At 38.1% G+C, this 14477-nt stretch overlaps 1 protein-coding gene across 1 annotated transcript; it reads right to left on the bottom strand.

Annotated features, from left to right (window-relative positions):
- Nucleotides 1-2947: 2947 nt before the first annotated feature.
- Nucleotides 2948-13552, bottom strand: acp6 (acid phosphatase 6, lysophosphatidic). Its single transcript, XM_053495943.1, has 11 exons — nucleotides 13456-13552; nucleotides 9144-9354; nucleotides 8911-9039; nucleotides 8258-8388; nucleotides 8077-8156; nucleotides 7871-7958; nucleotides 6906-7038; nucleotides 6578-6678; nucleotides 4907-4999; nucleotides 3735-3900; nucleotides 2948-3650 (listed from the first exon to the last, which is right to left on the bottom strand). The coding sequence occupies exons 2-11, from the start codon at nucleotides 9342-9344 to the stop codon at nucleotides 3516-3518; spliced, it is 1257 nt and encodes a 418-aa protein (XP_053351918.1). The 5' UTR covers nucleotides 9345-9354; nucleotides 13456-13552; the 3' UTR covers nucleotides 2948-3515.
- Nucleotides 13553-14477: the final 925 nt, after the last annotated feature.

Below are 14477 nucleotides of genomic sequence, written 5' to 3'. Positions count from 1 at the left end.
TACATGACCTAATTTTACTATACCATGATTATATCATATACCCTATACCATGATGATACATCATATTACAAAAACTCGAATTATATAACATATAACTGCTTGTTTAACTTCACTATAGACAATCTGCCTTATCAGACTTATCATTGTTCTTAAAGCAATATCTATAAAGGTAAAACAACAAATTAACCACAATGTTAGAAATAACTACCCAAGGGGAAGATTATTCCATAAACAATGCAAAGTGGTTTTAATTAAACGTCAATTGAAGTAATTTTTAAACTTCTTACTTTCTCAAATGTCTCGACAAAATTGATAGAAAACTTACAAAATACATTCACATACATAGTATATTGTATTTTGCATGTGTTGTTATAACACAACACATCAAGAACAGTTATTAATATATTATACATTACTAATTATAATTAAACACAATCATTAACTCCATCGATGCACACAGCATACGATGCATTTATTTTTTCTTCTTCTTTATTTTTTGCATATTGAGGAGAAAAATAAATTAAACCCATTTTTAGGGCTGTAATGTAATCTAAATTTAATGTTTTCTAAAAAAAATACTCAGTTACTCAGCAGCTACTGTACAGTCACACAACTATTTCATCAACCTGCCAATTTATTGGGGTGATGGAAAAATAAAAAACATTTTAAACTAAGATAAAAAAAGTGTTTTAAATATATAAATTATTTTATGATGAGTACATTGTGGGAAAATGTCACCTTTAAGCAAACCACATGGAGTCAACCACCTGTTTCTTTACTTTTTACTATATGACAAGAGCCACAGTTTATTTATAGAGTCTAATCTATGATTGTGTCAATCAGTGGCAGTGGCTTTTCAGGCTTAGAAATCTACCCGGGGTGTCGGCGGGAAAAAAAATACCATTCTACATCTTTTGCACATTACTGGTGAATGCAAAATGCATTTGAAAAAGCCGTTCGAATCAAACCAGGATTTTTGATTGTACAGGTGTACAAGTTTTACGCCTTCATTCGCAAGAAATTACATCACAAGTCCCGGTTTGACCTGGACACCCCTCAAACAGTCTCCTCTCCAGAACCTTGGTATAAAGAGAATGCTTTTGAAGCATCATATCGTAACATCAAACACTGCTTACAGAGAGTGCACAGTGAAGCAATATAAACATTTTCTCAGACATGTTCAGTAGAGATGTTGCCAGCAGAATTGCTGTTTACACTGCGCACTGTGTGGATATGCAAGTGTGTGGCTTATCTAAGAGCAACATGTTTAAGGAAGTGTTGTGCCTTAGGACTAGTTTTTCCATTACTAGCTTGCTGGATAAAAAAAAAAATAAAAAAGGCAGCATTCTTTAACAGAAGAACATGAAGAGACAAGAATAATCTTGTTTATTATTTTTAGCATCCGCTCATGGTAATAAATGTTTTGTTTTTTTTTGAGAATTACAATTAACCTCATTAGAAGATGTCCTGTGCGTACCTCTAGATCAAACTACAGTTCTGAATGCTCCCAGAGCATGGTGATTTTATTTTAATAATTTGATTAACAAAAGGAGCTTTTCTTACTTGGTTTAACCATACTATCACAATTTTGTCTCCACACATAACATCCAGTAGACCTCTTTGCATAATGATAAGCAAATGAAGCAATAAAGTTAAAGAAAGTCACTGGGGACGGTGCTCTGAAGCAGGTACCTGATTGTGCTGCTGCAAGTAGCGACGTGCTTTGCATGATCACGTGATTCCGCATTCTGTGTTGATATATGCGCACCTGTTGCCCTGCACAACATCTCCCTTTTTTGCATAAGAATTAGGTCCATACTCCCTGTTTAAATGTTCTGAACGTCCCCCTCACTGTACCTTCACAGCATTTGTTCTCAAGGTCAGAATATTCAACAACTAGCTGCTAATTGATTTATTGCGGACCCTTTTTGTGCTCGGCATACTCCCAACCTTTACCTCAACAGCCAGCCTGCTGCTGCAGTGCACTACAGGAAGATTACAGCAAGCAGAGTAATCATCATTCAGAACCATGGACCACAGCTGCAGGTGCTTTTTTTTTACAGCTTTTGCTCCAGTGTGAAATATGGAAGTTAGGGATTAGCAATATAGTCAACGCTTGAATTCTGAAACATTGAAATGGCTTCTTGTGTATAAAGAATCCTATAAGACGAGATATACACTATATGACTAAAAGTATGTGGACAGTTCACCGTCACACTCTTAGGTAGTTCTTCTCCAAAACAAAGCTGGAAGAACACAATTTTATCAAATGTCTCTGTGTGCTGTTGTGTTAAAATGTGTTAAAATGTCCCCTTCCTACAGTAGATTGGACTGTCAAAAATCTGCCCTCCCTGTACAGTACGTTCATGCATTTAACCGATCAGCCGTAGACTACACTACACTGCATAGAATCACGTACATGCAGCAGGTCGAGAAATTTAGTGTTCAAATTAAACATTAAATGGGAAAGAAATGCATCTTAATGACTTTAACCTTGGCATGATTGTTGGTGGATTTAAGTATTTTAGATATTGCTGATCTCCTGTAATTTCCAAATGCAATAACCTTAATGGAGCTTACACAGAATAAAAGAAAGTTGCCATTATGCAGGCTAAACGGTTTTCTTAATGGTGAATAATAGGTGTGAATGACATGATTGGTTTAAGCTTACAGGGTACCACAGGAATAACTTAAGGAATAAACACTCTTTACAACTGTGATGAGTAGAAAAGCATCTCAGAATACATAGCATGTCAATGCTGGTCCAGTGAGCACAAGACCACATGATGTTCCAAACTTGTCAGACAAGAACAGGAAACCCCCACCACCAACCCACCCCCACCACCCCACCTTATTTTGAAGTTTCTGGTATCTAAAAATAAAAGTTTTATTTATATGTGGTGTGTGGTATAGTTTAAATATTTAAATAAAAAATATTTTAGACTACTTAATTTTATTTAAGGATTTAATGTGTGCTTTTAAGATTTGCTAAAAGAACACATGATTATGACAGAAGTTGAATAAATCCACAAAAACTGGTTCACCATCTAAAGTAAAACCATCTACAGTGTATTTCACATTGCTGGCGCTGCCGTAAAACACCCCATAGAGGGGGAAATAAGCACACACTCATGGACACTGTACATCCACAAATGCAAAAGTGGCCCCTGAGTGACAAATAGCTGATTACTTTATAACAAATAAATAAGTTCAATTTTCAGGGCCATTTATTTCTTTCGTTCTGATACTGCATATTTTATGTGCAATTCTACTTAGGCATAACTTCAAATAAGTACATAATGCATGTTTTATTTGTTGACCATATAATGTATAAATGCTGAGCTCCATGATTAAGACTTTCCTAAACTAAAATGTAAATCTGCTGATACTGGAACTACTCAAAAAAACAACAACAAAAAAAAAAAAGACTAATCTTCTTCCATCAATGCATGTAAACGTGAAATAAGCAAAACTGGACTCGTTTCGTGTTTTTAAAGGCGTGAGGCAGTGTGAAGTCAGTGGGTGGGGATTTCTGCTTTGCGGTTACAGAGTGTGTGGTAGCCCTCCTCAGGCAGTGAGTACATGGACAAAGCCTGCTTAAACTCTCTCAGAGGACAGTAGACATCACTGCATCCGGGGATCTTCTGATCCTTTGAGGCACAAAAGAACAGATATAGAATTATAAGTAATGCATTATATCATTGAATGCCCACAAAATGTGTCAAGGGTCTCACCTGACCAATGTAGGATACTTTGACATAGTGCTGCTTGTTTTGTTGGTGTTGGTACAGTTCGAGTGTGAGGTCAGCTGCATACGGAGGCCATTTCATATCGAACACACCCAGTGCCATCAAGCACGGCATTAACGTAGTGTCGTGCACCGAGTATAGAAACAGCTTCCTTGTTCCACAAACACACGTTTTCATAAAATAAAATAAAAAGGTAGGTCACAACACTAGGGAGATAAAGTGGCTCACAGAATGTTTATGAGCAAGTAGACAAAGAAATAAGGATTTACCGCAGTCTGTCAACATTATCTCAGAGTACGGGTCATTAAATGCTGCTAGATTAGCACACTGGGTTATCTGTTAGCATTTTTAAGAAACATCTTAAAAATGCTTACAGATAACCCAGTGTCACAGTCTGCTTTACATATGTTTGTTCTCTCTATCATGTTTTTAGTAAATGTGGTTTATTAAGTAAAAGGGGCGTTCGAATCAAACCAGGACTTGTGCTGAAATTTCTCATGAATGAAGGCGTGAGTCAAATAACACTTACAGAAGACTTCAAGCACAGTATGGTGATGAAACTCTAAGCTGCAGTAAAACATCTGAATGGTGCAAACGTTTTGAAGAAGGCCATATGTACAATACCAGCTGAGGTAGCTTAGAGCACACTGCATTTGTTCTCATGAACATTCAGCGAGTGGAACGCCTGATCACTGAAAATCATGGATAACTTGTCACCACCTTGCGGAAGACACGTATCTGTCTGTGGGAACTGTACGCAAAGTCATTCATGAACACCACTTGCACATTACAGGAATTCAGCAGAGAGTTATTACACATCCCCCATACAGTCCCGACCTTGCTCCAAGTCAATTCTAGATAAAACTTTTAACTTTGATGGTAACCAAGCACTAGTGAAATGCTGGGATAAGTGCATAGTGTAGCAGGGGATTATATAGAGAAATAAAGGGAGTTTCTTTTTCCCCTCTCATAACTGTTATTCATTACAATCAAAAGTCACGGTTTGACTTGAACACCCCTAATGAAATACAAATAGCAAGGTCCCCCTGTCTTTCTTTTTTGTGCCAGATTATTGTTGGTGGGAATGTGACTACTTTCTATAAATCCTACAATGCATTTGCTTTTTTAAGTCTTCAGGAGAAATTTAAAACACTCACCTGTCTGATTTAGAGGCATTACCCTGAACCTTGGTCTCCATGTTTGTGAGCAGAGTGTGAAGAACAGGACCCACACACAGCTGAAGATTCTCCCTAAATACAAACAAAACCACACAATAATAGTTCACAATGTTTTCTTTTTATCAATATGTAGCTCCCTAGTAACTCCTGCCTTATTTAGGAGCAATGTCTTATAGTGTCTATATACACACAGGGTGTCCAAAAGCTCAGGAACCAATACAAGTACAGACTAGTTATTCATTCACTGGCCACTTTATTATGAATACTATAGTAATCCTGGCTAAACCTCTCTTTCTTCTTGAAGCAGCTGCAAATGTTTATGGCATTTATTTTACATGATGCTGGAAACATTTCATGCAATTCAAATGCAATTTCATGTTAGTAACCAAGTAACCAGTGTAAGGATCTATCCAATGATGGAAACTTTAAGGCACTTTTTTAAGTTGCTCTGGATAAGAGTGTCTGCCAAATGTCTAAATGTAAATGTAGAATGGAGCAAAGCCCAAATTCCCACCATGTCCCAATGGTGTTCTGTCAGATTCAGATCCAGTACCTGGTAAGGCCACTGAGGAACTCATTGCCATGTTTATTAAACCAGGTTAAGAAATACCTTTAATAATTTAAAAAAATATGGTCATACAACAGTCCTAAATTTAAGAGGTTAACATAAACTCACTGAACATTTTATGATCACGAACACTAGACTGATACTGGATCGGGCCTCCATTTGCTTTTAAAATAGCATGATTCCACAAGGTGTTGGAAAAATTCGTTTGAGGTTCTGGTCCGTTGTGAGATGATCGCATCACAGACTCCTTGCAGATCATTCAGCTGCCCTTTCATGTTGTGAATCTTCCGTTCTATCACATACCAAATGTGTGGATTCAGATCCAGTGACTAGGAAGGATCCAGTGACCCTAGCTGCTCAGTTTTAGTTATTCTGAGCCCACTGCAGCCTTTGCCTTCTGTTTTTGCGTGACAAAAGTGGAACCTGATGTGGCCTTCTGCTGCTGTAGCCCATCTGCCTCAAGGTTTGACACACTGTGCATTCCAAAATGCTTTTCTGTTTACCACATTTGTACTGAATGATTTGAGATACTGTAGCCTGTAACTGAGTGAGGCCACTCTCTGTTGACCTCACTCATCAACAAAGCATTTCCATCTTTAGAACTGCCACTCCCTGGATGTTTTTCTCTTTAAAGTATCATTCTGAGTAAATTCTAAAGACTGTTGTGTCTGAAACTTCGCCAGCTATAGAAATACTCATAGTAGCTCGTCTGGCAACAACGATCAAGCCACAATTAAAATCCCTAAGATCACATATTTTCCCTGATATTTTCAAATCGACATAATTTTATGCACTGGAATGCTGACACAAGTGCTTGATTAAAAAGTTGCATGAATAAAAAGTGGTCAGTAAGTGTATCTCAATCGAATGGAAAGGCCATTGTTCACTTGAAAGGGTGGGAATTAAATTTATTTATATAAAATCACAGTGACTCCTGACTTTTACAGGGACTCTGTAGTGTAGGGTATACATGTAGAAAACAGAAACAAATTCAATTCATGGTCAAAGTTCTACTTTTGCAATGTTAAATCTGTCACATGTTTAAGTTGCTTAGCTGAAAGATGCCATCTAGAGTGTCCCACCTGTTACTTGGCTCATAGATGTGCCAGATCATATCCACAGCTCTCTGCTCTACTTTAGATCTCCAGCTATTGAGTGCTGCAGGAGATGGCAGTCTGTGAGTCTAAAAGGAGAAACAAATAGGAGTGTTGAATAGGAACATACAGTATAGACTAAATGTTGATCAGAGTTGTGTATGTATGCATATTAGCACTAAATACAAATAATGAAATGACACTACTATAATAATTTGAACACACAGCATCTACCAGAGATACTACGATATGGCCATGTACGTATCATAGACTCTCATAGACAGTTCTTAGATAGTATGCAAAATATTGCTTCAACCTCTCTGGCCACCATGTCATCCCTAATGAGGATGAAGTCGACACGCTGCTGAGGCTTGACACCCAACACACTCTGAATGCTCTGCAGATCAGAAGCAATGTCGGGTAATGTGGAGGATTCTGCCCAGCGAGAACTGCAGACCAGAAAACACCACAAGTATTATCATCATTTAATGTTGCATGTTGCTTACTGCAGGTTATTTAAGACAGTAATGGAAGTTCATTTTGGCTGCAGACTTAATTTGAGACGCCTACATTATTCTAAACTCAAAACCATTTAAAGTCAGCTGAGGCACAGAATACTATTTAATATAGTAGGATACAAAACTATTTAATGTAACTATTGTGTTCGTAGATGAACACCCGTGTTGCGGTGTGTAGCAAGGTTTAATGTGTTTGTGTTGTGAACAAAGTTGATGTGTTTGTGTCAATGTCTGGTTTTGTATGTGCTGGATGGGTGACAAAATGGTCCTATGGATTTGGACAGTATTGAACTGGTGTCTTAAAGAAAGATAATTACGAGCTCTGACCAGGTTATGTAAGATGTTTGTTTCCCCACATAGCAACTTAATCATATGACATTAAGATAAATGCAAATATTAAGTAAGGCTCTGTATCCGCGGTCAGTATAATTTAATCAGCCAGTTGGAATGCTCTATTGTGATCGACTTTGTTTTTTCTTCTAATCCGTTCACAATTATGTTATCATGGTGATGTGATGCATCGCAAGCTTTGCCAAAAACTGCTGCTTTGTGACAATGTCAATTGTTAAAAGCGCTATACAAATAAAAATCTAATTGAACTGAAAAACTATTAACAATAAAAAAAAAGGAATTTCTAAAAAAAAAAAAAAAAATAGTAATAATATGACAAACGTTAATCGTTCCTGCATAACAACTGTAATAATCATCCACAAACCTTCAGCGATTATTTAAACAGTAATTAAGGGTCCATGTCTTATCTCACCCACTGAGCAGCCTAAGAAGTTTGCATCCGTGATAGTTTGGGTAGAGGATCTCTTTTTCTGCTTCTACTGTGAAGATAGGCACAGCTTCTAAAAAAAAAAAAAAAAAAAAAAGAATGATGGATGGTTATAATACATGTTCTGATTTATCCTCAACACATCTACATACACACACAGACACACACACACACGGTGCATTTGTCTTTACCTGCCTGTTGCTGCTGGAACAACCCTGCTACCAGACACCGGGCTGATTCGATGGTACGGACAATGTTTGTTGAACGAATGCTGTAGATGAACAGACTCAAGCTCAAAACTCATATCAGCGGTGAGTGTTGCTCATACAAAATGTTTATATGCCAGGGGAGGGGAATTGAAAACGAACTCACTAAACTTCTTTATTGTTGAAGAGGGGGCTAAGGAAAGACGTGTCCTGAATGTACCTCTTCCTCAGCCTTAGTCCTAGATCATAGAGTTGTTGCATACCCACCGTGGTTAGCTGACCTGGGTATGTGCCACCCTAGGGGACAGGGACTCTGAGGTGAATGTCATGGATTGGCTAAATGGCATGAATAATGCACCTAAAACTCTCAGCCAATGTATACAGAGCAGTTTAGAGAATAAATTAAGAGATATAAACTGTAATTCACTAGTTGGAAGATAAAAACAGAGCAATAGAAAGACTTTCTCAACTTTTTTGTTTCATATTTACAATATTGTAGGTTTACAACTTTAATTTCACCTTTACTACTTTCAAACCAAAAACAACCTTACCTCTTTTAATACAAGCATAATTACAAGTACATAAATTAATTAAAAACGCATTAACAGCATTGCCCAGGTGGCACAAAAGGAAGCCAAACCTAGGTGTTAAATCTTGCTTCTTGCTCTGCTGACCTTGACAAAAGTGCTTTCTTTGTATGTGTGAATCATGAATATGATCATCAACAATAATTTTTTTTAGCTGCCTTATCCAACACCTCAATCAACCCGTCTCTTCCATCTTACATCCACACAACACGTACTATACACATGAACTGACCGTCAGTGGTCTGGCCCTGTAGCTGTCCTCCACAGGAGAAGGGGGTCTTGGGCCTCCCTTTAAGTCTGTAACGACATAATCAATCTTGGTGTGATCTGGAACCTCCAGAAGGTCAGGAACCCAGTGCGCCTAGAAAGACCAATAAGCCATCATACCGTAATGTGTTAATGCTCAGCAATTCGGTAAGAATCCCTTTATTTATTTGCTTGTTTGTTTGTTACAGTAAACCTCACCTCCAGAACATCCGGTATAGACTTCAGTGGTGTTCTTGCTCCATGTCTAAACAATACCTGAACTAGTTTTAGCTCATACTGAGATGAGGACTGGTCAGAACTAGGATGATTAGCCTGTACAGGCTCAGTGGTTTTCTGCTGCGCCCAGAAGACTGCAGAGCCGAGAACCACTGTCGTCATAGCACCCACGCGGGCCAACATGATGTCGTACCTGGAGAGTCGGGGGAAGGAGAGGGAGGGGGAGAGAGACACACAAAGAGAGAGAGAGAGAGAGAGATAGAGAGAGAGAGAGAGAAAGAGAGAATATCTATTACTCTGTCATTTAGAAATTTAATGAGATGTACTATCAATATAGAGATGATAGATTATAAGTACATAAATATGAAAAGTATATTGATGGACCCATTGATCACACTGACATCAGACCAGTCTTAATCAGACACTCAAATTATTTCAAATAAATTTTAGTTTCAGGGTATTTTTTAAAAGAAGAGAAAAGGAAACAGACAGCGAATAGATTCAACTAGTGGGTAATAATTCAACGTTTACATCTTATACAACCTCATTGCCCTTATATGTATTTTCCAGCATTACCAACCATTTTGTTGTGCTGTAGATTATTAGTAATTTTTTTTTAAAACCTAAACTAAAAAAAGGATTTGTGTGCATGCTGACAGCAAAACATGGATATTAGTTTAACCTGATAACTAGATCATTTTAACCTCTTAAAAGACTCCAGGGTCTTAGGAACACTAGACTAATTGCCTTTAAGTCTGCTTTGCTGGAGCTGGTGCTGGTAGGGAGGACCTGGAACAAAAGCTGTCCATCATGTCCAACACCAGTCACCCACTGTATGAAGCTTTTGCCAAGCAGAAGAGCATGGTCAGTGACAGACGTCTATCACAGAGCTGCTCTTATGACAGACTCAGGAAATCCTTTGTGCACAGGGTCTTATGCTTAACACATCTTTTTTAACACCTGTGGACGTGATTGGGATTCTTGGTCAGACGGTCCCTCAACCACTACTCATCCTTGGCTGTGTGTGTAGCTCTCCTTCATAAGAGAATCTCTGTTCACAGTCATATTCATCTACTCATCATGTGCCCTAGTCTGTATTGACTTTCATTACCTCAGTCTTGCACCACTCACTTTTGCACAGCTGTCACTTTTAATTGCTATAATTCAGTTGCATAGCTGAAATTGCACTAGCCAGTCTACTAAATATTCCTCCTCATTCACCCATATTTGCACATATTCATTTCAATCTTTATATATATAGTTTTCTCTTCGTCATTTTGTGTGGATAATTTCTGTTGAAATTGATTGGTATTAACATCCCTAAAGTGTGCCAAGAAAACATTCCTCACACCAATACACCACCTCCACCAGCCTAAACTGTTGACACTAGGCTAGTTAGGTCCAGAGATACTTCCGACTTTATTCATTAACCAGGATAAATTTTTTAGTGAGTCTGTGGCCACTGCTGCTGACAGAAGTAGAATCGGATGTGGTCTTTTGCTGTTGTAAGCCATCTGCCTCAAGATTTGATTTGTTGTTCATTCTGAGATGCTTTTTTGCTCAATTCCACAATTGTACAGATTGGTTATCTGAGTTATTGTAGCCTTCTGTCAGACTGAACCAATTTGGCCATTTTTCAGTGATCACTCACCAACAAGGGACTTTTCATCCTGAATTTTTTTTTTTTTATGACAGCATTTATAGAATTTTTTTTTAATTACAGCATTTGTAGAAATACTCAAACGAGTCTGTCTGCAGCAATAATCATGCCGCCGTCAAAATCACAGAGATCACTTTGTTCCATTCTAATGGCTGAAATGAACATTACCCAAAGTTGCTGGCCATTCAGGTGAATTTATGTCTTGCACTGTTAGGATGGTTGTTGACTGATTAGAGAATTGCATGTGTAGGTGGTCAAATCATAAAGTGCATTTGGTAAGATACAGAGGCTGACGAACAACCCGGAATTATTCAAAATGTCAAAAAAGGGTGACAGTAATCCTGCCGCAGCACAAGATTTCTGATGAGACTACCCAGATAAATTGAGCCTAGTAATCCTGCTGTAGCACAAGATTTCTGTTGAGACGGTCCAGATAAGTCCCAAACCTACAGTTAGACAGGCACATTGATTTTAACATTCAACATTTCAAAATTAATAATGCAGCACAATATTTATAATCGTAGTATGTGTTAAGCATGAAACTGATTAAGAAGCTAAACTCCAGATGCAATGCATTTATGGCACTGCTGAAGCATCTGAAGTCTGGCAATGCAAACTACTATTAAGAAGACTAAAAAACGCCCGGCATTAGGGTGGGTTTCTCTGATGTGGTCAGACACAGTCACTACACACAGTATAATCAGTAGCATTTGCGACTACATTGAAAATGTACCACAGATTGAAAGCAATGTAAATTTAAGTATCTGTTGTATAAGTGACAGCAACTGTCATTCTGTCAAAGAATTCAAGGTCATTGTCAAAGTCATGATGGAAATTTCTTGACAGCTCTGAAAACTATGGACCCTTTTTCCTATCCATGCCAAATGCTTCCATATTGTAAAACAACAAAACCATGTTTTCCATCATGCTTTTCCACCAACCCAGTGACTCGTGCATCCTATGTTGCTGCACCATATACATTTGCAATATGTTTGGTCTTATATAAACGCTTGCATTTACTCTGTGTTCTTTTATTCTTGTTTTATTCATTTCACTGTGTTTTCATTCAACTGTACATGTAAAGATGATACATACATGGATTTATATCCTTGTTGTGACTACAAAGTGTCCTTGGAACTCTGATAATTGCTTCTAAATGAAATTAAATGATATGAATGTTATAGTGCTGTGATAGCGCTGCTGCCTCCCAACTCCAAGGTCTCTGGATCAACCTTGAGCTCATGTCTATGCAGCGTTTCTGTGGTTGTTCTCCCCTGTGTCTACATAGGTTTCCTCCTACTTTATTTTAAAACTATGCCGGTAGGTGGACTGCAAGAAAATAGGGCAGGGTTAATGCATCGAATTACTGATCAGATGGTCCCAAGTTCAAACCCTACCACCACCAAGTTGCCCCTGTTGAGCCCTTGAGCAAGGCCTTTGACTCAACTGCTCAGATGTACAGTATAATAAAAGAAAAAAACTGTACGTCTCTCTGGATGTAGTGGTTAGCACTGTCGCCTTGCACCTCCAGGGTCTGGGTTTGATTTCCAGCCAGGTTTGCTTCCCGTGTCTGTGTGCATGGAGTTTGCATGTTCTCCCCATGTTTGGTGGGTTTCCTCAGGATAATCCGGTTTCCTCCCACAAACATGCAGATTAGGCCGAATGCCTGGAGTGTGTGAATGAGTGTGTGTATTTGTGTGCCCTGCAATAGATTGGCACCCTGTTCAGGGTGTACCCTGCCTCGTGCCCCAAGTCTCCTTGGATAGGCTCAGACAGGATTAAGCGGTATAGATGATGAGTGAGTGAGTGAGTCTCTCTGGATAATCACGTCTGGCAAATGAAATAAATGTCACCCCTAATGCCCAGTGTTACTGGATCTACTGTAACCCATGGTCAGAATAAACATGTGAGCTAATTCTATGATTCTTTTGATTATAGAGTAAATTAAAGCAATTGACTCACCAACAATACTCTTTCGACTCGCAATTGATTCATTGCAAGTTTTGCAAAATATTGAAAAATCATTTGTCTGACTTTTGACAAACAAATAACAGCTGTTTATATTATTATTATACTGCTTTTCTAAAACTCTGACTCTTAGTGCTGTACTAAACAACTCCGACGTTATATAATGAGTGAATAATAAGAGAAGCAGGAACACAGAATACTGATAGATGTTAAACAGGAGAATGATGTGTTACAGCTCTTTAGGTTGGCTGCATGAATCAGCTCAACTCATTAACAGCGGTTCATCACTCGGTACAGCACTGTGTCACAATGCGTTTGCGACACCTGATGTCGCTAAATGATACAAAATCCGGCAGGTTGTTAGCTAACTAGCATTCGCCTCTTCATAGAAAACATTAAACAATATAATAACAATAAAGCATTGCAGTTACTGTGAAGTTTTTTTTGTTTTTTTTTTACTTATCTGTATATTTCTTAGGGAGGGAAGGAGAGAGTTATACAAGTTTACTGATATAATTAATTTAGAGGCTGTCGGGGCTGAGATGTCATATCCCTGCGGTTAGCTGTTAACGACAGCGCACACTACCTGACCCTGGTCAGACAAATAACTTGCACATTCGTTCAAACAAAGTCTGTTAAACCGATCAGGTTAGTCGTTTTACTCACTAGTTCACTGGTCGTTGGTTAGCTAACTACCGTTGCATTCATTCCTGTTGGCAAACTTTCGTTATTTTGAAACCACAAGAGCCGGCTGATGGAGAGGGGTCTGCTGGACGTTGTAGTTTTCTTGCGCCCTTCTATTCTCGCGTAACGGTAAAAAAAGACTACATTTCCCAAAAAACAGGTCATTTAAGCGCATCTTTCACCGTGTGAATGTATTACCGTATATATTAATGTATGGGAGAAGATAAAAAACACAGGCGCGTGGTTCACACTAAATACGTACTGTAGCATGAAGTAGTGACCAGGTAATGTGAAATCGGGTGAAGAGGTGTCCTGACCTCCTGTTCCCTGAGTAAAAGAGCTGCTTAGGAAAGAGTGACTTCCTGCTCAATTAAAATGTGTGTTTCTACAGGCTTTAAAAAAAAAAAAAAAAAAAAATCTAAATACAATGCATCTAATCTAATTTACAGAACATCACCTACATAATGGGCATTTCTTTTATAAACACACAGTTTTAAAGCGACTCTATTAATGCATTTGTGGTAGGTTAGAGTATGTTCTTTCCCGATGTATTGAATCTTTTGAGACATTCTGTACTTGTAAATGTTGCAATAGCAGTCATGATGTTGCAATACTAATTTTGCAAAGCAGTAAGGTGATGCAGTACTGTCTTTCATCGTACAATTGTGTTATTTTGTGTGTGTAAGTTTTGCACATTCTCCTCATGTCTGTACAGGTCGATTGAAGCCAGTAGTCTATCAGGATCAGTCCAGAACATTCACTGTGCTAAAGTAAGAACAGCATAAAATTTAATACATTTAAAAATCTTGAGACCAGAATGTCCTAATATGAGGACATGCCATTTTTTCCCAACTACATTGTTGTTATGTCCTGTACGATTCTCATACGAGAAACATTTGGATATTATTTCTTTTTACAAACTTTGTTCTGTTTGAAGACACTGATAAAGTGATTGATTTGTGACATGCTAATAAACAGAAACAGTGAGGAGACATTAAAAGGTC

Source organism: Clarias gariepinus, chromosome 5, assembly GCF_024256425.1.
Source record: "Clarias gariepinus isolate MV-2021 ecotype Netherlands chromosome 5, CGAR_prim_01v2, whole genome shotgun sequence".
NCBI classification, from domain to species: Eukaryota; Metazoa; Chordata; class Actinopteri; order Siluriformes; family Clariidae; genus Clarias; species Clarias gariepinus.
The sequence above is the reverse complement of the archived record's forward strand: the minus strand, read 5'-3'. Positions and strand labels throughout refer to the sequence as shown.

What these genes read in the sequence shown, in the direction of transcription:
- acp6 (XM_053495943.1), bottom strand. Translation starts at nt 9,344, where the DNA reads ATGTTGGCCCGCGTGGGTGCTATGACGACAGTGGTTCTCGGCTCTGCA. An exon ending in TTCAACAATAAAGAAGTTTA is followed by an intron (nt 8,157 to 8,257) that starts GTGAGTTCGTTT and finishes GTTCATCTACAG; the next exon opens with CATTCGTTCAACAAACATTG. An exon ending in CTTCTTAGGCTGCTCAGTGG is followed by an intron (nt 7,039 to 7,870) that starts GTGAGATAAGAC and finishes TCTGGTCTGCAG; the next exon opens with TTCTCGCTGGGCAGAATCCT.